This window comes from Diceros bicornis, chromosome 11, assembly GCF_020826845.1.
Source record: "Diceros bicornis minor isolate mBicDic1 chromosome 11, mDicBic1.mat.cur, whole genome shotgun sequence".
Lineage (NCBI taxonomy): Eukaryota > Metazoa > Chordata > Mammalia > Perissodactyla > Rhinocerotidae > Diceros > Diceros bicornis.
The window spans coordinates 43,767,614-43,794,542 of NC_080750.1; the positions used below are offsets into that span (position 1 = coordinate 43,767,614).

Sequence of the window (26,929 nt, forward strand, 5' to 3'; positions counted from 1 at the left end):
ATATGTTCTTTTAACACTTGTGTACTTGTTCTGTGGGCAAGCATATTCAATTTACATAAACTATTGTATTATACCCTTGCATATGTGGGGTTTTTTAAAACTTTTTTCTACCTAACACTTTATTTTTAAGATTTAAGAATATTTTGGGGGCATGTTTAAGCCATAGTGCCTCTCTGCTGCTAGTCTTCCATAGCATGCACACACACCGTTGACAGTGACTTCCCCATTGATGGGTATGTAAATGATGAACATCTTAGCATGTCACATCTCTGTGGGAGAATTTCTCTGGAGTATTTCCAGGTCTTGAGATATACATATTCCTAATTTGACTGAGTACTGTCAGATTGCACTGGCCTCATTCCCATGGCACTAGCACTTACTTATAATTAAATTTGAAAACAACATTTTAAGATTTTCAGAAATTATTCTCATGTGGCCAGAAAGAAAATGAGACCCAGCAATACTAGACAGAATGAATTTGGGGTTAGAATTCTATGACTTGATGATTATTTCTTAAATGTGTTTGACAAGGCTCCTGGACAATTCACCATTTATTGAATATTCTGAGAGACTGAAAGTAGGTTGACTGCCTGAGGGGTAATGAGAACACTTCACCTCTTGAATTTCCTTTCTAGATTAAATAAATACACAGAGGTTCTTGGAGAAAATGATAAAACACTGTGTACTCTCAATATACTACAGATTTAATTTTATTTTCAAATAGATTTATTTTAAGAATCCATCTATATAGGAAATATATATCCTGCCCCTCCCAAAGTCAGTTATACAATAGAACTCTCCAGGCAAAAGAATATAAAAGTATGTTGGATTTTAGTGAAAATAAAAATTCTCAGAAATTTTATAAAGTACAAATTATAATTTCCCAAGTAAAGTAATATCTTGTCTCCTCATATAGAGCTTCTTTATTTATCAGGTCTCATTCACATATTTAGTCATAAAGAGTATCTTTTTCCATTACTCAAATATTTATTCATTAAAAAAATATTTATGAAATGTCTGCTATATAATCTCTACTGTTGTAGGTGCTGAGAATTCATGTGTGTCTGTTTCTTTTTATATATAAATTAAGATGTATACATAAATACAGACAGAGACAAAGACATATAAAGAGATAGAGATCTACAATGGATTGTATTGGATCCCCAAAACTATAACATACTATTACATAACAATGAGTTAGTCACGAATAAATCTGAGGGTGCCGTGAAGAGAAAAGTAAAAGCTTTTGTCCTCCGTGAACATCAGCATTCCTCTATGCTATTTTTATTCCCAAGATGATTCTGAGGTGGAGGAGGCCCCTGGGTCATTTCAGGTATCTTCAGCAAGAACAAAACGCATAGCCAGTAGAGATTGGTGAATATATATTCAATAATTTCTATAATTGTAATCATACTGGCCCCACAAAATAGGCCCAATTGACCACCAACATCTGCTGTAATAAAGCCAATAAAGAAATGGAATAAATTATGCTTTTTCACAAAAAGTAAATTAAACATTGCTAGAATTTAAATTATTTGAAGCTAATAAGTTAATCATAATTGATATTACATAAAGATGAGTGAATTGTATTATTTTAAGTTTGGTATAAACAAAGGAATAGTAATTAATAATATCTTAAAATAATACTCATATAAATCATCTCAAAAAGGAGAGAGAAAAAGCCAACATAAAATCTGTTTCCAAAAATATAAGTCTAAGTCTTTGGGGGATATTAAATTTAGGCAAATTTATAAAACATCCTAAACAATTACAAATTCATTTCCATGTGTTGAATGGAGAGCAGAAATGCAGCATTCAGATGGCGTTATTGGGCAATGATGTTTTCCAGAAACATAAATTTCCAAGCAGTTTGTGATTTCAAGACTCCAAACTGCTTCTTTTTAAGCATTCGTAATATTTCATTAAACTAAAATATGGTAACACAACACTGCCTTCTTAAGAAAATTTTAAAATCTAGATATATCTTTATTGTTTGTGCCTTTTTTATTGTGGTAAAATGTACATAACATAAAATTTACCATTTTAACCATTTTTTCTTTTTTTTGGTGAGGAAGGTTGGCCCTGAGCTAACATCTGTTGCCAATCTTCCTCTTTTTGCTTGACGAAGATTGGCCTTGGGCTAACATCTGTGCCAATCTTCCTCTACTTTGTATGTGGGTCGCCACCACAACATGACTTGATAAGTGGTGTAGGTCTGTGCCTGGGATCTGAACCTGTGAACCCGGGCACCTGAAGCAGAGTGTGTGAACTTAACCACTACACCACCAGGCCAGCCCCCATTTTAACCATTTTTAAGTGTACAATTCTGTGGCATTAAGCACATTCACACTGTTGTACAACCATCACCACCATCCATCTCTGGAATTTTTTCATCTTCCCCAACTGAAACTCTGTACCCATTAAACAATAATTCCCCATTGCCCGCTCCCCTTAGCCCCTGGTATCACCATCCTACTTTTTGTCTGTATGAATTTGACTGCACTAGCGTGGACTTCTTAACATAGATTACAATATTAAGCTTTTTCTCATTGCCCTGGGCCATTCTTAGCATCACGCTATTTTTGTAAAGTGTGGTAATCAGGTATAACTTTCCCAAGAGCTTTGAGGAATTTGTATATTTCCTCCCTATTCAGGGGCTCAGTGCCAGTGTCTGACTGCTGTCATTTTGCATGAATCTGATACCCTCTTCCGTCACCTACATGACTTCCTTTATGTGCAGTAAGATCTAGAAAATCAGCAATTAAGTTTAAGGACTGTGTGATGAAGGAGTGTGAGCATACAGTGGTGATAACTTAAATGCTGAATTTTGCTTGTTCAGGCTATTCATTTCCGACCTCTCTGGGTGGAGCTCTGTGTGGAAGTCTGAGATGGCTGACATTCTACCCAGAGGTAGCATTGCTGAAACACTACACTGCAATCACTTGCTGACGGGGGATGTCTGAGGGGACAGTAAGATGCTGAGTGTGAGTATGGAATGATGAACACCAGCCTTTTCTTTGTGAAAGCCCGTGTGAAGTTTGCTGGAGATGTGCCTAGGGAGTCAAAAAGTGTTAGGTTTAAATGGCAGGCGAATGGCAGGCACTATTCATTCTTTTTCTCCATCGATAAGCTAAATCTTAAATACGAAAGGACAAAAAACTGATAGAAAATTCTTTAAACATTGAGGAACAACTAAATAACACTTACCAAGTAACTCAGACACACTCACTGCTTTTTGCTGCTGGGTTATCTTATAGTTTAAGTCACTATAGTTTATATCAATGTGCACGAGATTCTCCCTAGGGATAAAACCAGAGTTAATCTAGTTCAAGATTGTCAGCACTATTTTTTTTTTTTTTGTGAGTAAGATTAGCCCTGAGCTATCATCCATTGCCAATCCTCCTCTTTTTGCCGAGGAAGATTGACCTTGAGCTAACATCCATGCCTATCTTCCTCTACTTTATATGGGACACTGCCACAGCGTGGCTTGACAAGTGGTGCATTGGTCCGTGCCTGGGATCCAGGCCTGCAAACCCCAAGCCACTGAAGTGGAGCTTGCGAACTTAACTGCTAGGCCAACCAGCCGGCCCTTGTCAGCACTATTTTTAATTTCTATTTGACAAAGTACAGCAATATCATTTTTTGGTTCAGGTGTTTTTTAACGTTGAATTAGACACATCATTGTATTCAATACTAATCATAGTAGTTTCATTTGGAGGGTACTGTTGTCATGTTGGTATTTAGGGAAAATAATTTTTCCCCGACCCAATAATTTTTTTATGTCACATTCCAGAGAAACTGGAAAAAGACATTAAACGTAAATATCTACAGAGTAGATGCAAACACTTAAGTGTATCTAATTTTAATTCAAATCTTGGCCCTGTTCTTTGTTACTTACATGACTCTGAAGAAACTACGTGGTTTTCTTGAGTCTTGGTTTCCTCATCTGTAGTCAGGATTTTAGATTTGTGACAAGGAGAAATTAAATAATGTATGCAAAGAATTGGCCCAGAACCTGGCATATACTGAGCGTTCAATAAACGGTAGTCATTTACTTTACATCATTAATATATTAGAGCAGAGACTCTGTTTTCTTAGTGTCTTCTAGAAACCTTCATATGTGACCAGAGTGGCTAAACACTATTTTAAAATGATAGCTCTTTATGTAGTCTTGGATACCCTCACACTCTCTATCTCCCTCCCAGAGCTCCAGCCCAAACTTGAAGTTCAATAATATATCCAACTGCCTCTTTGTATTTCTACTCAGATGTTCAATAGGTATTTCAAATTGATATATTCCAAGTCAAACTCTTGATATGTCTCCATTTATAGTGTTATAACACCACACAGCCAATCCATCAGGAAATATTTGTTTTATCTTCAAAATATATCAAGAATCCAACGTCTCATCCCATTCACTGCTACCATCTTTGCCTAAGATTCCATCATCTCTCACCTGGATTTTTCCAATAGTTTTCTGACTGGTCTTTCTGCTTCCAACTTTAATGTACTTTACTTCAACAGATACACACCCTCTGTTCTTCACACAATAACCAAAATAATACTTCTGCAATTTGCAAATCATATCACTCTTCTGCCCAGAACTCCCCAGAGACTTCCTAGTATACTCTAAGTAAAACCCTAAAACCCTTCCATGGCCCTATAAGATTTTGTCTGCCACCTACCCCTTCACTCTGACCTTTCTCAATTCATGCCCTGCCATTCTCTTCCAACGCCTACTCTGCCTCTGGCCATACCAACGTCCATTCTATTCTTTCCATACACCAGGGATGCTGTTGGCTTAGGATCTTCCTCTGCATTTGGTTTTCCCTCCTTCTGGAATGTTCTTCCGCCATGTAATATAAAGGCTAGTTCTTATATCTCCTTTAGGAGAGCAGTTTTCAAAGTGTGGTCACAGACCCACAGAGGTCTCCAATATCTTTTTTGGAAGTTCATAAGGTCAAGATTATTTTCATAATATACTAACATATTATTTGACATTTTCACTATGATTGTTATTTCAAGAAAAGCTGCACTTTTTACATGGAACACCATTTTTACTTGAAAGAATGACTGACAAACTATGATAGTGATAGTAATGGTATTTAATTAAAAATTAATGCTATCAAAATGAAATTTATATTGTATAATAAAATATTTAAATATTTGGAAAATCTATATAATGCAGAAAATTTTTCTAATGACCATTAAATGATGTTCAAAATCTTGCATAGGTAAAAGATCATTCAAAGTGAAAGATCAATGGATATTAATGTAATTGAGTATAAAAAATTTATTGATATGTTTTTAATATTTCACTGCTAACTGCTTTCAAGCACCACCCTGCCCTCTTCTTGTCCCAAGAGAGGTAAACTGATAAGAAAGCCCACACGCTTCCTCTTTTGGCACCTGGGTAAGTTCAAACCACACAAACTCTGGCCCACACTGGAGATCTCTCGTTGAAGTCACACCATGTAACCACAATGAAAGGCAAAGCCAATTGCCTCTCCTTGTACTTGCAAGCCAAGAGAGGATCTGCTTGTGAGTCTGCCCTACTCGCCCCAGAAAGTCTCATCATGTGAGCAATAAATTTTTGTCATGCCCTCTTGACGCACGTGTGGCAACATAAGTCTCAACATCCAAATCAAATTTGGGGTGGGGAGTTGATCCTACTCCTCGCAGGGCAACCACAAAACACATATTACAATTAACGTTTAAAGAACTACCACTTGTTGGGTTTTGGTATGTTATCAAGGAAAAAATTCACAATATCTATAAAGGTTATTAAAATATGTCTCCCTTTGCAACTACATATCTGTTTGACGCAAGATTTTCTTTACATTTTTCAACCAATACCACATAAAGCAACAGATTAAATGGAAAAATGAGAACCTAACTGTCTTCTTTTAAGCAAGACACTAAAAAAAATTTACAATACTCTGAAACAGCATCACTACTCTTCCTAAAATTTTGTTTTGGAAAATAGTTATTGTTTGTAAAAAACTTTTATTTATGTTACCATACAGTAAGTTTATTACTGCTGATTTAAATGAATTAACAGTAAAAATTTTCAGTTTAAATTTCTAAGATGGCAAATACTGACACTTAAAACTCATTGGACTCCTCAGTAATTTTTAAGAGTACAAAGGGACCTTGAGACCAAGAAGCTTGAGAACCACTGCTTTAAAGTCTTTGCTCAATTGTCACCTTCCCAGGAAGGTCTTACCTGATCACTATCCATAGCCCTGAGAACAGTCGTCCCTGACTCTGGCTTCTCCACACCCTTTTACTGCTTCCTTTCCCTCCACAGTACTTAGCACCATCTGACATGACTATATATATATATATTTGTTTCCATCTCCACCTCAATGGAAATAAGTGCAGGAGGCAGGGTTTTTGTCTCTTGTACACTGAGGTATCCCTAACGCCTAGGGTATCCCCTGAATCCTGACACAAAATAGGTGCTTATTATATATGTGTAAAATGGACAAATAAGGGAACAAATTACGATGAAAGCAATGAATGAATGGATAAATATTAACCTGTCTGTCGTATAAGCTGAGGTGCAAACCAACCACCTGATGATTTGCAGATGGCAGTAATAATTGTCATTAAGAACAGATCCTTCAAAAAGAGAAGGAAAAAACAAGTGTTGGCAAGGATGTGGAGAAAAGGAAACCCTTGCGCATTGTTGGTGGGAATGTAAACTGGTGCAGCCAATAAACTGGTACAGCTATGGAAAACAGTATGAAGTTTTCTCAAAAAATTAAAAATAGAAATACCATATGATCCAGCAATTCCACTTCTGGGTATTTATCTGAAGAAAATGAGAACAATAACTAGAAAAGATCCATGCACCCCCCTGTTCATTGCAGCATTATTTACAGTAGCCAAGATATGGAAACAACCTAAGTGTCCATCAACAGATGAATGAATAAAGAAAATGTGGTGTACACACACTCACGCACACACAACACACACGCGCGCACACTGGAGTACTATTTAGCCATAAAAAAAGAATAAAATCTTGCCATGTGCGACAATTTATGGATGGACGTTGAGGGAATTATGCTAAGTGAAATAAGTCAGACAGAGAAAGATAAATATCATATGATTTTACTTATATGTGGAATCTAAAAAAACAAAAACCAAACTCATAGATACAGAGAACAGGTTGGTGGTTTGAAATGGGTGAAGAGGTGGGCAAATGGATGAAGGGAGTCAAAAGGTACAAACTTCCAGTCATAAAATAAATAAGTCATGGGGATGTAATGTACAGCATAACAATTATAGTTAATAATACTGTATCACATATTTGAAAGTTATTAAAATAGTGGATGTTAAAAGTTATCATCACTAGAAAAAAATTTCCTAGCTATGTATGGTGATGGATGTTAACTAGACTTATTGTGGTGATCGTTTCAGGATATATACAAATACCAAATCATATGTTGTATACCTGAAATTAGTATAATGTTGTACGTCAATTATACCTCAATTAAAAAAAAAAGAATGAATCCTATTAGCAATGTTTCCTGGAATTATGTGGTGTGCTTGAATATATCTGAGGAACATGGCTGTAAATCACTCTCTTTATTGTTTACAGTTTTAGAAATCAATATTCCCAAATATACTTAATTCAAAATATATCATTAATTTGTTTACTTAATTTCCATTGGTTTAACCCTGGGTAACAGGAGAATGTGCTATGTTTAACTAGATAATCAGGGGGTATAACAATATTTACAAATAATAAAGCAGTTGCCAAAGTGAAGGAAATAATAAAGTTGTCTTGGAAGTCCAGAAATTTTAGTAATATTGCAATCTTTTTATCCTCCATTGTGCTCCTAATTTACATGTACGCTGATAATATTGTTTAATTTCCCAAGCACAAAACTCATAACCATTTCCAAGCATTATCCGTCTATGTTTTTGAGAGAAGATAAATTCATCCCACACAGATATTGTGATATTTACTCAGCTTCTCTCAGGCAGGTCACGTGCCCAGTAATTTGAGTCTCACTGAATCTGTGTCTCAAGGTAATAGTGAAATTGTCCAGGATTTAAGGCCAAGAATATTTGTTTGTGTCAGGAGAGGCAAAATTATTAAATAAAATCTGAATTTTAATAAGGGTAAGGAGATCAAAGAAAAATTGTATTTGTTACATTTACAAAACACTAAAGAAATGCTTCCAGATGCTTGAGTATGAGGGCTGCGTTAGGGGAATGAACTGTTTTTGCATAAAGCAAACAATGTTATCCAAGTTTTACTTGAAAATTTGTTAAACTAAGACAACAATTTACAAAAATCATTTATTTTATGAACGAAATCGGCCTCAATTCAGCCACAAGTTACCCTTATCTTCACCTCCACACTGCCTGCTTCAGTCAAGCTAAGCTTCTTATCTTCTTAACGGGGTTCAGCAGCTGCCACATGAGGCCCTGAATTGGTCATCATCTGGGGTTGGTTAGTACCCCAGGAAAAAACACACACTGGCTTCATGATTAAGTTAGGGGTTGCTTCGTTTTAAATCTGACTGTTACTCAGTTTTCACATCTGCTCTCCTGGCAAACTGCATTTGTGCTTTCTAATTTACTGCTCTTTGATTTCTGGCACCTGTACATAAACCAGTTACTAAATCATATGTGTGACTTCTAGCTACGGGCTCTATTTAGGATTTGGACACCCATGTGTCCAGCTACATTTATGCAGCCACCTGCCTTAGTCCTCCTAGAAATGGTCTGTATGATTTACAACGATGTAAGGTCCCTACAAGTCAATTATGTGATAAGACTAATTGGAGAGCTATTTACAACAATCCAAGCTTTACAAAAAAACCAGTGTTCTCTACAGTCATCTACATGGGTTACTTTTCTGATTCACCGATACTTCTCCAAAATCGTGCCTACATTCTCTGCATATTATTAAGTAATTACAAAAGTCAGGAGCTATCTATCAGCCAAAGCCACACACAGCGCTCTTCTCAGTCATATTTAAGTATAACAGGGATAATACTACAAGTATGCCAGTTTCCCATATTAAAATGGAATACAAAGAGACGTCTGTACTGGAGACTGAAGTGTTAACAAAGATATGATTGTAAATTTCCTAGCTTTCCATCTTTTTATCTGCTAAGTGTCTGAAATCATACCCATCAACCCTATCTTAATGAAAATACTTTTTCTTCCTGATTTGTAAAGATCATTTTATTGTCTAGACATTTACATGAGGAGAGCAGTGTTTTTAATACATTAAAATGAATACCAGGCTAAAACTGGAATCCAAACATGCTTTCAAAGTTAGGTACTTTTCTGTGCAAAGTTAGTCAGCTTTTAATTAGTTAAACTATTTATATTATAATACATATACATACAAACACCAATGTGCTATATTGCTGTTTTAGATCCTTGGCTTGAAAATATACATAAAAACCAAAGAGAAACGTTAAGGTTGTTTCCTGATTTTAAAAAAGAGAGTTCTTTATGAAGTTTGATTTGTAATTTCTAAGAGGCAGTATGGTGCAGCAGAAAGAGACCTAATTTAATCCTCACTTAATCAGAATTGGAACTATACATCTCTGTGGAAAATACATGGAGACCAGAGTCATAGGTCTTGGTCATAAGTTCTTTCTGTGCCTCTGACTACCTTAATAGGACAGTTACTTGAAATACAGTGTGCTTCAGTTTCCTCATCTGTAAAATGAGAATAATTATTTGTGCTCCATAACTATGTAATTTGCAAGTATGGAATTTTCATATTTTAAAGCGTTAACTGATATCAGTCAGCATTGTTATTTTCCCCAGTTGGGCCAATAAAGGCAAGATCATGAGCAAATTACTCAAGCAGGCCTCATTTTACTTTTCACACAATTAAATCAAAGGATGGAAAGATGTGATTTTTATCTACTTTTAAAACTCTAGGCTTTCATTGTTAGTTCAGTGATGTAAGCCACTGCTTCCTTTGACTGATCAGAACTTTATTTCCTGAGTCTTTGAAAGTTTTGAGTAAAGAAACTATTCATGTTAATTACAAATAATTTGCAAGACTCAAAAGATTACCTGATATATTTCTGGCTTCGATTCAACTTCTTGGAAAGATATTTCAAAGCTGTTAGACTTGGAAAAGTAGAATAAGAAATAGTGGCAGGGTATCCTGTTTCTTCACAAGGAACAGGGCAGCTAGAATTATGTGTTCCCATTGTACATAATCCCTTAACTTCAATGTGGTCTGAAATGAAAATTAAGACAGGATATTCAGAAAAGAAGACTATTTCACAGTGGGAAGAATAGAGCTCTTTAAAATTTTATAATTTCACTTTCAATCCTACAAAAAGTGGTTAACAAGTTCTACCATTACTTTCTTAACACATGGTGTTTATATTTTATTTATATTTTAGTATAAACACAGCAAAGGAGACAGAATATAAAACATAGTTGTTATCCTTGAATTCATTGAGTCACTGGATTCAGATCTTTCTTAGAAATAAGAAATCCTTTCCAGAGAGTCTTTGAGCCTATTTCCATAAAATATCAGTCATTTGGGCAGGAGAAAGATGGAAAGTTGTTTGTGTGAACTTGTGTCACCTTGAGAGGAACTTTTAAATGTAATCCTGAAAGCGAATGACTCAGGTTTAAACTAAACTTATCCTTGGGGTTGTCTCAACTTATAAAAGTGTGAAATAACGCTGCCAGGTGTTTAGAGCCATTTATTTCTGTGGATCCCAGGGACTTCTAAATCAGCCGTTGAGGTTCTGTCTTCGGTTCTCTCTTGGCCCCTGTAGAGCAACCAGGCTGTCCACACAAATGTGTACTGGAAAATGTTTCTGCAGGAGGTGGTATTTGTCTCCAGCTTTCCTTTGGATCACCTCCCAGTGCCCAATCTCACTGCTCCTCACTCTTGGTGGATATTTTGGTTCTTGTTTGTTACTGAATTCTTTGTTCTTGTGACCCTTTTTTCACCAAGACACCCTAATAATGATCAACCTTGGGCTTGCTTTCCAGACTAACTTCGCTGCTTTTTCAGGGCATGACTTTAGCATGCATCCCTTAGTTCTTTAAGACTACTGGTAATAAACACTACTTTTTCCCTATACTCACACATACACATATACTCACAAACACACACTCTCACACACACACACTCTCATATACTCACACACACATACTCTCACACACTCACACACACATTCCCATACACACACCCACACACATTTCCACACACACAATCACACACACACACACACATTTCTGATCCCATTATCCCACAACAGTCCCTGAAGAACTGCATGCATGATTTGTTTCCAAAAGCTTCCCCGCCAACCCCCATTAGGGATAGGAAATCACAAGAAATTTGACAACATAACTTCAATTCCATTGGTTAGTAACAAGACTTCTGCATAAGGCATACCTCAGAGATACTGTGGGTTTGGTTCCAGACCACTGCAATAAAGCAAATATTGCAATAAAGCAAGTCATGCAAATTTTTTTGGTTTCTCAGTTCATATAAAAGTTATGTTTACATTATACTGTAGTCTATTAAGTGTGCAATAGCATTATGTCTAAAAAATAATGTATATATCTTAATTTAAAAATATTGCTAAAAAATGCAAATGCTGTTGGAAAAATGGCACTGATAGACTTGCTTGACTCAGGGTTGCCACAAACCTTCAATTAGTAAAAAATGTAATATCTGTGAAGTGCAATAAAGTGAAGCACAATCAAATGAAGTATGCTTTATTCAGCTTGTAAGCTATTAAAAAATATATAAGATCCCTTCTACCCATACCCATTCCGTGAAATATTTTACAATCATTAAAAAGGATCTGTTAAATCTATTCCTGCTGTCCTGGAGATAGTTCCATAATGGGTTAGAAAAGCAAGTTTCATAGAAAGGAATATAATATGATTCCATTTTAATAAAACAACCAATGACTATAAATATGAAGCTGTTTATGTGGAGAAAATTATGGTAGAATATACTAGAGCGTTAACATTGGTTGGAGGTTAAGGTAAGAGATATGTAAGCAAAAAAGATGCTGTTTAAGAAGTTGTCCCCTGTAAATATGGCATGTAGGGTTGCGATTCTATTTATGTAAAAATTTTACATATGTATTTATATATAATATATGTATAATGAAATGAATGAATGAAAGAATGGTCACCTAAATGGTGATAGTAATTCTCAGAGTGATGCAACTTCTACTGATTTTCCAACTATTCTTTTTTTATCCTCTTTTTGCTGAGGAAGACTGGCCCTGAGCTAACATCTGCCAATCTTCCTCTTTTTTGCTGAGGAAGACTGGCCCTGGGCTAACATCCGTGCCCATCTTCCTCCACTTTACATGGGATGCCGCCACAGCATGGCTTGCCAAGCGGTGCCTCGGTGTGCGCCCGGGATCCGAACCCAGGCCGCCAGCAGCAGAGCACATGCACTTAGCCACTACACCGCAGGGCCGTCCCCCCAATGATTCTTTTCTGTTCTGTAGTGTTTCAACTAGTCACAAGTATGTTTTATTTATGTTAATCAACAAAGTTATTTTGATTATAAAAAAGTATGGAATTTAAAACACAACATAAAAATTTAGAAATAAAACCCAGAACTTTGTTGCTGTTACTTTGTCACTGCATATCTTTAATTCAGATATATCTTGAAATCAGAGGAGTTTTTTGTTTTGTTTTACTATCTATGTCTATGTAAGCTGCTATTCTTAATTTTAAAAATATTGAAAAAGCTCTCTCTTATAGTCTCTATTCTGTTTCCTTTCTGGACTATCTATAGTATGATTTAATGTCTTTGAGCAACTTTCATATAAATCCTGAAAATAAATTAAGCCACTTACCAAGTGTAGGAGAAACGCAGTTGTAAAACTTTTGTAGGTCACACTCTATCCCATTTCCTTAAAAATAATGAGTGTAAATATAGAGACTTTACATTTTATGAAATAAGTGACATACTGACAAAAATATCTTTCTTGTATCCATCCATCCATCTGTACATTTATTCTTTTGCCAAAAAAAGTATGAAAACATGTTAATACCCAATGAAAATATACATTGGGAGGAAGAATAATAAAGTTTTTTTGTTTATGTTCATGTTTCCTTCCATCTGTCCATATCATTCTAAGATCTTTTAAGTGGGAATAATAATTTTAAAATGTTAGTAGCTTTGAAATTTAAAATTGCTTTAGCATTCAACATCTCATTTGTTCCTACCCTAATCCTGTGATGTGGCAATCATTTTACAAACGAAGACACTAAGGTTCAGAAAGTGGCATGCTCAAGCAGTTAGGGAGGCCTTGGCTCACTCTGTTTACTTTCTAACCTGCTCCCTTTATCCGTTGATTTAAATATATATATTTACATATTCACACACTCACACACCTCGTGGGCTGCCTTTCTAGCAGTAGGATGGGGCAGAAAAGCGCTAATATTTGTTAAGCACTTGCTGTGGACCTTAAGACAAATTGTAAAACCAATATGTAACAGAGCTGAGTTTAGTCCCAGGCTGATTCTAAAGCCTTAGTCTTTGCGCCTTAATACAGTATTTGTTGCTTATCACCCATGTGGTCTCTGGCGTTAGCCTCAATGTTTAGCCAGTTGTCCTGAAAATAACCAAAAGAGATTGTCCACGTACAATTTGTGGATAAGTTCAGCTATGAGGGAATACTTTTTGTGAAGGAACTGAAATAAGTAAAAAAAGGAAAAAGTCTACCTCCAGAATTAAGTTAGTGAAAAGCCTCTCTTTTCCAAAGTGTGCCTTACTTCTTGCACTGCTATTTCTCCCATTACAAAGAACAGTAAAATTTTGGAAACAACCCATATCTAAAAAGGTGATTTGGGGGATTGCCTCCACAAAATGTTAGTGGAGGTACTTTAGCTACTTCATTAATGTCTACAAATCTCACTTTCCCCATCTATAAGCAGACTTAGAGGGATATGTGAGGATCAAACCAAATAAGACATTATCCTGAAAGCACTTGGTACATTCTAAAGCTCGTGCAAATGTCATGGTTTGTGTTTTGCATTTCATCTTGCCTAGTTTCTGGTCCAGTTATTCAGTTATTTGTTAGTTATTCAGTTTGTGTTTTGTAAGCAGTAATACATTTTTAGATTATAAACATTATTTTCCATCTATCAATTCATACTTTCTTCCAGTCACTTTGGAAAGATTATTAGGAACGACAAATCAGAGCCAGAGCTAGCAGCTTTAGAGAATGGCGGTTTTGGGGGGGCCAGAGACCAATAATCAGAATTTTGGAAAGAAAGAAGTGATGATTCTCGAAATTTCTAAGTAGTTTTCCAAGTAGAGACTGTTGTTATAAAGGGAGAGAGAGGTAGTATTAGTATATCTATGTGTGAAAAGTAGTGTAGTGTGTGTCTGTGTGATGGGCCCTAGTGGCAAACTTATACAGCCAAACTGGTTTTGCCTTTAATTAATGCACTATACATTTCTTTATAAATATGCTGGAGGAGGGGGAGGAAGGAAATCTGAATAAAAATATCCAGTGCTTATATGGAATGTATTCTGTGCCAAGCACTTTTTTTTTTTATTATTATTATTTTTTTATTGGTTTATAACATTGTAAAAATTTCAGGTGTACATCATTGTACTTCTATTTCTGCATGGACTACATCATGTTCACCCCCAAAATACTAATTACAACCCATCACCACACACATGTACCAAAGCCAAGCACTTTTTAAACCACTTACACACTCGTTTCATCCTCATGACAACCCTGTAAGGTAGAGCACTATCCCCCCCGTTTTACAGGAGGCACAGAGAGGTTAAGCCCAAGATCACGTAGATGAGAAATGGCAGAGCTGAGGCGAGCAGCCTGGATCAGTGTTCGGCTCTCGCCCATCCTGCTCCACTGCCTCATTCCACGCTTGCCTCAAATATCCCTGGCTCTGGAAATGTTTCAAACTGCATGCAAAGGGAGCCTGGAGTTTTCTTTCTACCCACAGAGAAAAGAATTTTCCAATAGTGAAATATTCATAGTTGGTAAGATTTATATAGATGATCTAATTTTTCTTTCAAATTGAGAAAACCATGATGAGCAGCTTTGGACATTTGAGAGCACCCAATTTTACATTTTGAAAGTAAGAATTGGGGACTAGCCCTGAGAACACAGTTTTATTTTCTTTCCAGAAATCTCTGCTATGATTCCTTGATGTAAAATCTGTCGGTTGAGGTTGTCTTTGTCAAGTGGTTGACTTTCTGGCATAGAATTTCATAAGAATGGAAAACGATTTCATGATTGTCTATTTCCCATGTTTCAAATTAAGTGACTATAGTTAAATAAGGGGAAAGTTGTCATTTTTTATTTACCAGGAAGCAGAAAAGGTAAACATCCGCATTGTTTTTCCACGTGCCGTGCTTTGCATTCCTTCAAGCAACCGGAAGAGCTGTAGGTACTAAAATTCTGCAGCTTGATGTTAGGGTTGCATTCTCCCCAAGGGTATTCTTGATGAACTGTCTTAAGATCAAAGAAACACCTGGTTCAAGAGATTCATCTGAGTCAATCCACCTATTTCCACTCCAAGAAGAGAGGCTGATACGTGAGTTTACTTTTCTCTCAGAGCTCTTTTTTTTTTTTAGTTGACTCTATTTGCCTATTTTGCCTACTCTGTTAACCTGAAAATCCCTGAAAGTAAATATAATAGTGGTCCTTTAACATATATCCCAATGCTCTGTGCTTGTAGTGAATCAATAAAATCAAAAAGACTAATTGCTCTAAAAATTAACTCATAGAAGGAAAAATAGTATCATTTATGGAAACGATATGTTAGCATATTAATCAGCCCACCCACAAAACAGCAACAAAAATCACAAAAAAAGATTCTTTATTGAGCAACTATTATGTGCCAGGCATTATGATAAGTGCTTTCTTTATTTTATTTCACATACATGTCATAATAACTACGAAAAGGAAATATTACCCCCCTCTCCACAGTGTGCAGGGAAAGATGGAAATTGAGGAAGTTAATTAAGAAGATTACAGAGCAAGTGGCTGGTGAATAGAAACCTTCCAGACGTATCTGACTCCAAGATTCCTGCTCTTCCCACTTATTTTTCTCCTTTCCAGAACGTCCCATTGAGAAGACCCACAGCTGTGTCTCCTCATACTTGCTGACCCTTTCCAACTCTAATGAAATTTAAAGTCATCTTGGATTTGCTAGGCTTGCCAGCTTTCACTTGTATTGTGTATGTGATTTCACTGTTTTTACTAAATATACGCATCCTAGCAAAGGAAAAGAATCTGAAATGAAACTGTGGAATGTCCAGGGGTGTTCTAAAGGCATGGGAGAAAGGGGTTTCTAGTGAAAAGTATTATTCACTACCCCACCGAATTCCCTCAGACTCTACATTTTGTGAATATTTACCTTCACTTGGCGGATTGTTACCCGTGCATGCATTCCCACAGGGGACGACAAGCCTAAACCATCGAACTGTGGCACCTTCTTTGGTGAATGGATAACGAAGATGACCCCAGCATCCACAAAACCAAGGGCTGGGTCATCAGTGAATTCTGCCTGAAACAAAAATCCATTTTTTTCCCAAAATTACAAATTGATAACAATTCTACACAAGTTCAAGATTTAGTTTCATCCTCTCATGATAGTATTTGACTGACTTAAAATCAAATATTTCATGTTACTATTCAATCTCTTTTTATACAAACGCTGTGAAAATTAAACGCCTAAAAACATACTTGTCATGGCTGAATCACATTTCAAGGCCTCGGCCGTTTTCCATAGATTACTCTGCCTTGGATGAAGGTCATAGTACGTATTATGACTGTTAATTATCTGATTTCCTCTGGCCCTCTCCTCACCTTTCAGTTGCTTCCTTCTTGGCTGTTCTCTTTGCTGCGTTTGTTTTAGAAAATCATTTGGCCCTCTTCTTCTCTTTGGGATTAAAATTTCTGACCTTATTTAAAATTCAAATTCATTTTCCCAGAAGAGAGAAGACAAACTATTTGTTTAACAACAGTGCTCTTCTATAATTCATATGTCAGTTGGAGACATTTAAGACTAAACTGCTGGTGATTTTGTTACTAGTTGTAATTTCAGGCAATACGGAGAAGGAATGGACTCCGAATATGATGATTTTTTCCTGTGAATCGGTCAACTGCATTTGTAATTACATTTAATAAACATGCTTAATATTCCATTTGTAACTCAAGACCCTATTTCTCCTGCGTCTATTATGACTCTCTAAGAAACGCTTAACTGGCTAGTCTGGAGAAATATTTAAGTGCCATTTACTTGTGAAATGTTGCATTGAATTTGCAGATTTTAATTGCATTCTAAAAATATTTGGGAAATTCTAGATTGTAAAATTCATAATATAATGTTTGAACTGACCACATGGCTAATATTTGAATGACTTCAAAATACTAATCAAATATATATACAAGAATGGGTACATGCATTGCACTGTGTAGTACTATGTTTGAACATAACAAAAGGTATCTTGAGTAAGATACAAGGGGAAGTGTTGAAGCATACCTTGTGAGCAATTCTTTGAAAGTAGCCAATGGCCTCAGTCACTTGGATTGGGAGGTGGGGTAATTTCATAGAATTTGGGGAGACTAGGTTTATTTCTCAACTTTGCATTAATTGTATGATTTTGGATACTTAATTCATCAGCATTTGAGAGTTTTGGTTTATGAAACCACAATAATGGAGTAGAAATATGTGTGCAAGACAGACGTGAGAATTAACCTTGGGTGGGAGCTATACGAGATACCCTTGAAGGTAACACCACTGCATTTCTCAGGTGTCTGGACATTTGCGTCCCAGGCCTCAACACTTAGGCTTCTTGAACCAATTACAAATTTACAGAAGCTAGTCTTAGGCAAGCCCATTTATACAACATTCTTTACATAGTAATTTTTTCTTTTGATCGCTTTTTCAGACTGTGGATTCTGTGGTTTGTCAAATGCGTATGTATGGCTTCTTTCTAAAATATATTGCCTTATTTACATGAAAACCTTTCTAAAAATTATTCTTTAAATACATAGAGTCATTTTAAATTAACTATATACATTGTGATTTAGAAATCTCTGGTTTCTTTATTTTGTGGCATGCACATTTCCGAAGTCACAATAATGATAGTCAGTAGGATAGCTAAAAATATCCAGGTTATGCCTCTAAATTTTGCCTGTTTAATCTTTAAGTCAATAGCTGCATCCATGGGACTCTGGCTAAATTAACAAAAACCAAAATAATATCCAACTTGTGGGAACAATTTAACAGGGCAAAATATTCTAATCAAATCTTTTGAAACCCCTCCCCATTCTTGTTTGTCTTGAATCCTGACTAGGTTTAAGAAAATTCAATACCTGATTGACATTGAAGAGCAAGCTTAAGCCTCTTCCAGAGACACTCGTTTCTCTCTTTGCTTGGATATTTTCACCATGATTAAAAGTGAAACAATTTCCATATTCAGTGAAGACATGTGCAAAATCCTCCAATACGAAAAGGAACCAAATAAAACACAATCAGTTGGGTGTTTTGGTCACTTTTGAAGTTTATATTGCTATAACTTTTTTTTTTTAAATCACAAATGTCTAAATGAGAATGTGGAAATAGAAAGAATAGAAAATCTGGTCATTCTTGTTTGTAGTCAATGAGAGTTTTCATTTTTGTTGTAATATGCACTTGTCAATTTGTATGTGACTGAGACATTTTAACATATAAATAAGCATGTTTTTAAAGCGTTTGAAAAGTAATTTGTTTTATACTTACTAAGGATTCATGGAAACATATATTTTTACCTGGGGAGAACTCTGTCAGCATCCTCTCTTTGTGGAGGCACCCCTACCCCACCATGCATGGTCACAGTTGGGCAGCCAATCACATTGCTCTGCTCCTTTAACCCTCCTCTTCCAACCAGACACACTACAGAGGTACATGTGACATAAACTGGGCCAATAATACCCTACCATTAATACCCTACTATATTAATACCCTACTCATTCCCTTCAGTGATTTGTTAAGGAATTGATATATGTCCCAAGTACAGCTAATCAAAGTCTTCATGGGATTGTTAAGTGGATACTGGAGTGTTAACCTATGATAATGAGAAGCTAGGGTTGTCAACAGCCATCTTGGCTCTGTGTGGGGAGAACTCATACAGAAAGAAGCCAACCCGAGTCCCGAGATTGAAAGAGAAACAGAATATTAATGATGGTGTTGGAGTCCCTTGGTTGAGCCTTTTCTGAAGCCATTCCTACTCTTAGAGTTCCCCATTAATTAAACCAATTCATTGCTTTTACTCTTTAGCTTACCAGAGTTGAGTGTCTGTAACTTTCAACTGAAAAACTCATATCTAATACAAAATTTCTTGGTGATGAGTTTAAACACGTAGGTAAATAAAAAGTGACAGAAAATCTTCTCTAAATTAAGAGTTTAGACCAGGGCTTCATCTCTGTCACACGTCTCTCAGGCATTTCTTTTCTGTTTCCTGTGTGCTAAGGAAGGCTACCAAAAGGAGGAGGAATCGTGTCCCAGAACCATGAATTTGTGAAGTTTACCTGGAATCACTAACCACGTATGCTACAGAACTGCCGATACAAGAAATAAGAGATCGTAGTGCCTACGTATTCCTTTACTAATAGATTCAGATATGTCCAACACTTTATCTTAAATGTAGATTAATTTTACAAACAATAAAAACAAGATGTCATGAGTCATTAGAGAAATATATATAATTTTCATAGTTAAATGCTGGGGCCCTCTCATTTTCTTTGGGCTCTAATGCAGTACCACAAGCAAAAAACCAGAATGTTGGCTGCTTAATGATAATAAAAATGCTATCTTGGAGTATGTTGTTTACTGATGAACGGGAAAAGTCAAAACATCCTGTTATGTTAAAATTGTTTTTCTTTTGGAAGGACTATTCCACAAGAAAGGTAACCAAAGATTTCTATTCTCTATCTTTTCTTAGATAACTACTTGAAAAAGGAAATATGTCTCGTGTGTTCCACACCTCCTGATATCGTAAGGCTGAGCTAATGAAATATAATCTTTGAGCAAATTTATATGGATTTCTCACGGGAGTAAATTTTATCTCAGTGTGAAACAGTACAATGAAGTAACTTATTATATTGATGGTATTTGAAGAAATATCAAATCATTACCTGTGGGCCACATGGCTTTCCATAAAAGTCACAATCCAACAAAGTGCTGTTGTTGAGATAAAAACCATTTTTCTTGACAAAATCTGCAATGCTAAAGTTCTGGTGACTTGCAAGAAAATCAATAGCCTTTTTAGAGCCAGTGGAATTGGCACTGATTTCTTGAAGATGGAGGACTTTGGATACAACAGTCCATAAGGAAAAAATAACACCAAATTTGGCTACAGCATATGTTTGGAACCTGTTAGTAGGAATAAAGGTAATATTTAGAATAAAAACTTGTTACTATCTAGAGGATAGAGATCAAACATCTAGATCGTCTCAGCTTCTCCAGCTTATCTCCTACACTCTCCCTGATTCATAATACATTTAAGCAAAATTGAATTCTCAAGAGGTCTTTGTCACATCCTGCAATATACCTTGTAATTGTACCTATAGTTTCATATACCTAGAATACCTACCTTGATTTGGATACATCCTAATGGATCTTCAAAACCCAACATAAAGAGAGGTGGGAATGTGTAGTTATTAAGCATATAGACTTAAGAGCCAGATTTCCTGGGTTCGAATTCCAGCTCTGACATTTTTGTGGCTTGGTATGGTGTTTGTCTGGCTATGCTAGAACTATATTTCCAAACGTCTCCTTCCTTGTATGTATCTGATTGCAATCTGAAGTTCTTCATAGGGCAGGAGCTGTGATCACTCACACACATTGTGGTTGGATCTCCTGACTCAACTTGTTGATATGGGGCAACAGCCAGGTCTATAGCTCCTCCAGCTCCTGTCTGATCTCTTCCTTCAACTTCTTCAAATCCTAGGTCAAGTGAGACTGCAACCTGGAGAAGGTGCCAACTTATCCTGCAGGTCACTGGCACCATCAAGATCAGTGGAAGTGAGAATGACACACACATTTCCAGCTTGTATTTGTGTCCTTCACTTCAAATCTATCTTCCTTTCTGACTGCTGATCTTGCTGACTTCAGGCACAGCACCAGAAACAGAGGCAGCAGACTTACAAAGACTGTTTGACCAGTCCCTATGATTTAGTGGGGTTTAATCCCTGTGATAAATTCCTTATTCTGTCACTCACAGTGGTTCTGTTTCTCCAGTCAAACCCTGATTGGTACAGCGACTTAATGGGATGACTTACCAAATTTCTTCGTCTCACTGTGACTCAGTTTCCTCCCATGTAAAATTGGTATAACCTACCTCAAAACGTTATTTTGATGATTAAATTATTTTTCTAAAACATTTAGAAGGGTGCCTGGAATATTAGATAAATATTCATTAAATAAATGCCTTATTATTGTCAGAGTATTTTCCTGGCAGTCAAACCAGGAATAATCCATTTGCCCTAACTACTGTAAGTATTTTTTAATACTCTTATTTTGCTGAGCAATTTCTGCTTTGCATTATGTGTGGTTCTTTATTTGCATACCTTACATTTCTTTCAAAATGTGATTAGTATTTTTGTATTTTAGATATTATAAATCTTCAGACTGAACAAACTTTCTCTCTTCAAACTGAATAATAGAAAGCATAAAAGGAAATGTGTATGCACTCTTGGTAAGTGTACAGGGCCATGTGGTGCATGGTTTGTATGTAACCTCACTCCTGGACTTCCTTTATGTTCCAGATGTTATATTTTATTTTCACTTTCCTTTATATTATCTTTCACGTAATTTTTCTTTCGCATACAAGCCACATTGAACCTTTCTTGGTCAAGTTAGAGCATACACAAAACAAAAAATGAAAAAAAAAAAAAAACCCAAACCAACATCATATGTTCTTTTAGAGGCAAGAAACTGTTTTCATGATCAGCTCCTAACGTAATACCTTACTTAAACAGCTCTGAGCCTTGGAAGGTCTGTCTTAAAACTCACAGCCCAGGTTACTGAAGCATGTAAATATCCTCATTTGACATTTCTTTTCTTTAGAGACACTATTAAGCTCCTGTCATGGTGGTATTCTACTAACTACAGTATATCTAACAACCTTGATTTTCTTGGTCAAAAGTGTTTTTAGTGATCTTTTGAGGAGTTAACAGCCTACATTAGCAACAGATTTTGGGAAGAAGAAGAGTTGAGGGATGAACCTTTCACGTCCTTCAGCTTCCTAACTCTCTGAATGACTGACAGGATACCCAGGATCTGCTCCAAAGCACTGCAACTTTGGAATCCTACATAGACAGAGTTAATACTGCCTCATACCATGTTCACTGGATTCTTTTCAAAGTTATTATGCAGAGAAACAGAGAAATTATCACATGTGTAGGAGGTATGAATACAACAGATAAAACGGGCATTTTAAAATATTCTAAAACTTTTATTGTTATACTAATAATGGTTGAGACCATGAGGGTAATTTAGGTAGATGAATTAAACTTAATGAATAAAGTCTAACAATATTTGCAACAAAGGAAGTGAAAAATTTTGTTAGACGTATTGTTCAGCATAAAATCAAAGTGTTTTGCTCTGAGTTTATTTTCAACTTTAATTCAAACTTCAAAATCCTCTCAGGTATATTCTTTCAGAAACCTTGCTTAAATATAGCTTGTCTTACTCTTTTATTTAACATATATTGGTAAGAGACAAGTAAAAGAAAATAATGATAAAAATACATTGATTTGTTTAAACAATGTAATAATTGGTAACCGATTATTAAATCTGTCATTCTTGGGTATATTAATGCCTTTAACTACACTTCCTCAAATTATATGACCCAAATGAGTAAGTTTCATTTGGTGCTCAAGTTGATGTCTGATCAGCCCTTCATTGAATCCCATCAAAACAGATCTAAGTCTACTATGTATTCACAAGAAAGGTATATTTTACAGATCATTGTATGGAGAGGGAAAATGGAGAAAAATGCCTGCTCTTTGGATTCTCCTATGAACCAATTTTAACATCTTATAGTTCTCTCACTAATTAATGAAATCTTGACACATGTTCATTTTATATTTGTATAAAAGTCATGATTTTATCTTTTATTTAAAATCCTCTACCATTTTTTTTTTTTGCATTTAAACAGATTTGGAAAAAACAAAGAAGTACAGTGATTATTGTAAAGGTGAAGAAACACACCTTGGGTTACTCATTGTAAAACAATGGATCAAATATCATCAGTACTCACTATATCCAGTCATTATCTCTGATTTTGGAAAAGAAAGCAAATTTCAGAAGTTTTTACCAAATATAATAGAAATTTATGAGAATTTTATGGTGAAGGTTTTTTAGTGGAAATTTTTGACAGAGACATTTGAAAGCCAATAGGATTGATCCCAAAGAAACAAAGTCATGACAGTACTGCAATTCTTGGAATTTATTGTGAAATATGATTTTTATAAATCTCTGCCAAATGTATCCTTATGAGTTTGTCTTCCTTTGTATAGCAATTGCTTCATATGAAAGAAACTTTTCAAAATTAAAATTAATAAATATTCTTCAGTCTACTCTGAGTGATGCTATCTAACTGTACTATTAAACGTGAATACATAAAGAAGATTAATTGTGACGAAATCATTGATAAATTTGCAAAAGGCTGAAAAATGGAAACTACAATGCTATTATTCATCACCACAACAGATCTAAAATAAAAGTCTTTCCTTTTCATTTCAAAATACAGTAATGCTAAAAAGCATTAATGCATCACTTTTTCCCTATTTTTTAATATATATTTATTTTTTATTTTTATTTATTTATTTTTTCTAGTGAGGAAGATTGGCCCTGAGCTAACATTTGTTGCCAGTCTTCCTCTACTTTGTGTGTGGGACACTGCCACAGCATGGCTTGATGAGAGGCGTGTAGGTCCGTGCCAGGGATCCAAAACTGTGAACCCCGGGCAGCTGAAGCAGAGTGTGCGAACTTAGCCACTATGCCACAGGGCTGGCCCCGTATATATTTATTTTTTAATATTTTTATTGGAACAAATACATATAGGCTGTTATTATAATTTTTTTAATTTCATGATTGTAACCAAAAATAATTTTGTCATATAGAGGAAGGGAATGTTAAAAAATGACCTACTCTAAGCTGTCATATAAATTGGATAGACCCCTGATAGCTATGGTAAAAAGCAAATCCTTCCTAATAATCCAAGGTCCCTTGGCAAAGTTTCCTCATCTTGGGTAGCCATTCCTGCTGACAAAGTAGTTTAGCAGAAGTACAGGAATTGGCATTGAACAGCAGACCTCTTTTCCAGCCCCTAGCTGGTAACTTGAAGTAAATTGCAATGTTAAACCTTCCTTTCTCTCATGTAAATTGGAGGCAATGCAGCTTAGAACAATAATCTCCAAAGCGGGATGTGCATGTACTGAGGATACTCACGCACAGAGAATTTTAAGGGAATAAATTTCCAGATCCTCCACTCTTACTTAAAGTTAATAAAGAGCATTCACAATGCTTCTTCTCTCTTTTATGAAAGAGTTTTTACCTGTCATCCATCACAAATCTTGGCATGTATAACAACTTCAGGGCTCCTAACAGACCCATAAATAATTAAATTGTATCTTGCTTCAGAGAAAGACTCTTCTAAGAATTAATCAAGGCTCTTTTGAACATACCCTGAATGATTTCAAATCTTTTAAATTTATTGAAGCTTGTTTTATGGTCTTGCATATGATCTATCCTAGAAAATGCTCCATGTGCACATAAGAAGAGTGTGTATGCCCCTGTTGTTGGGTAGAGTGGTCTGTAGATGCTTTCGAGGTCTAGTTAGTTTATATGGATGTTAAAGTCTTCTAAGTTCATGTCTATTTCTTTGTTTACCCTCTACCTAGTTGTTCTACTGATTTGTGTAAGTAGAGTCCTGAAGTACCCAACTATAGTTGTTGAATTATATCGTCCTGATAGATCACCCCTTTTATCAGTATAAAATGACCCTCTTTATCTCCAGTAACATATTTTGTTCTTAATTTTGTCTACTATTAGGATAGCCACTCCAGCTTTATGATAATTACTCTTTGCATAATATGTTTTTTTGCATCCTTTTCCTTTTACTCTATCTACATCTTTGAATCTAAAATGTGTCTTGTTTTTTGTCATCCAATCTCACAACCTCTGCCTTTTGATTGTATTGTTTAACTGACTCAAATGTAATTTTCTTATTGACATAGTTAGATTTACATCTGCTATCCTACTATTTGTTCTCATGTCTTTTGTTCCTATAATTTTTCTTTACTGACTTTTTTGCATTAAATGTTTATTTTCTAGTGTAAAATTTGAATTCTTTTAATAATTTTTCAATATGTCATTTTAAAAGTATTTTCTTAGTGGTTGCTCTGGGGCTTACCATATACATCTTAACTTATCAGAGTCAGCTTCAGATTTATACTAACTTGATTTCAGTGAGATATAGATACATTATTCCTATATAGTTTATTTCCTACTCTCACTTTTTTGGCTATTAATATTATACATATTACATAAATATAAGTTAAGTAGTATATTTTTATTATCATTATTTTATATAATTTTATGTCTTTTAAAGAAACTGAGAGACAAAAATAAATCAAGTACCTATTTATAGATAAAGGTTATATTAACCTTTTTATTTACCATTTCTAGTTCTCTTCATTTGTTCCTGTGGATTTAAGTTTCCATCTGGTGCTATTTCCTTACTCCAGTGCAGCTTTGCTTCCATCTTTTGTGCTGTTATTGTTAAAAATGTTACCTTTCTATTCATTATAAGTGTATTTTATAATTGCCTTTTAAACCAAGTAAGAGAAGAAAGGATAAGAAATATGCATTTATAACGTCTTTTGTAATGACCAAATTACCTTTACTGGTGCTCTTTGTTTTTTCATGTGGATTTGAGTTATTCTCTGGGGTCACTTGCTTTCAGCCTGAAGAACTTCCTTTTACTATTTCCTGTAGATGGGTCTGCAAAGAATCAATTTTCTCAGTTTTTGTTTCTCTCTGAATGTCTTTATTTTACTTTCATTTTTAAAAGATATTTTTGCTAGAGGTAAGATATTTGGTTGTTATTTTTGTTTCAGTGTTTTGAATATGTCATCTCATGGCCTCATGGCCTCTGTTGTTGATGATGAGAAGTTAGGTGTTGGCCTTATTGGACTCTCTTGTATGTGATGAGTTGGTTTTCTTTTGCTGCTTTCAAGATTTTTTTCTTTTTCTTTGGCTTTCAAAGTCTTCACTATGATATGCCTTCTGTTAATTTCTTTGCATTTATCCTACTTAAAGTTTGTTGAACTTTTTGGATGAGTAGATTAATGCTTTTCTGCAAATTTAGGGAGTTTGGGGCCATTATTTTAATATATTTTTTCTATCTCATTCTCTCTTCTCTTCGGGTACTCCCATTTACGTATGTTGTCATGCTTAATAGCATTTCACCTCCCACATTTCTCTGAGGCTCTGTTCATTTTTCTTCATTAGTTTTTCTGTCAGTTCTTCAGATCACATGAAATTTGGGGAGACACTATTCCACCACTATACTTCAAATTTACTGATTCTTTCTGCAGCCAGTTCACATCTATTGTTGAACCCATCTAGTGGATCTAGTAAATTTTTCATTTCAGTTATTGTACTTTTCAACTCCGGTATTTCCATTTGGTTCTTTTGTATAATTTTTATGTCCTTATTGGTATTGATGAGATGTTGTCATTATAGCTTCCTTTACTTGTTTAAATATTGTTTCTTGTAGTTCTTTCAACATATTTATAATAGCTGCTTTGATGTCTTTGTCTACAATATCTGATATATGTGCTAGGCAGTTTCCGTGCTTTATTTTTTCTGTGTGTAGGTCATAATTTCCTTTAACTTTGTATGT

The 26,929-nt window shown here is 35.3% G+C and overlaps 1 protein-coding gene across 1 annotated transcript in view; it reads right to left on the bottom strand.

Annotated features, from left to right (window-relative positions):
• Window positions 1-1,262: 1,262 nt before the first annotated feature.
• Window positions 1,263-26,929, bottom strand: part of ASIC5 (acid sensing ion channel subunit family member 5) — a 33,966-nt gene continuing 8,299 nt past the window's right edge. Inside the window, exons 3-10 of the mRNA XM_058549784.1 lie at window positions 20,151-20,388; window positions 18,351-18,476; window positions 16,387-16,536; window positions 15,332-15,479; window positions 12,840-12,896; window positions 10,060-10,228; window positions 3,208-3,299; window positions 1,263-1,453 (exon numbers count right to left, since the gene is read on the bottom strand). Coding sequence (XP_058405767.1) covers window positions 1,263-1,453; window positions 3,208-3,299; window positions 10,060-10,228; window positions 12,840-12,896; window positions 15,332-15,479; window positions 16,387-16,536; window positions 18,351-18,476; window positions 20,151-20,388 — 1,171 coding nt within the window. The remainder of the gene's footprint in view (window positions 1,454-3,207; window positions 3,300-10,059; window positions 10,229-12,839; window positions 12,897-15,331; window positions 15,480-16,386; window positions 16,537-18,350; window positions 18,477-20,150; window positions 20,389-26,929) is intronic.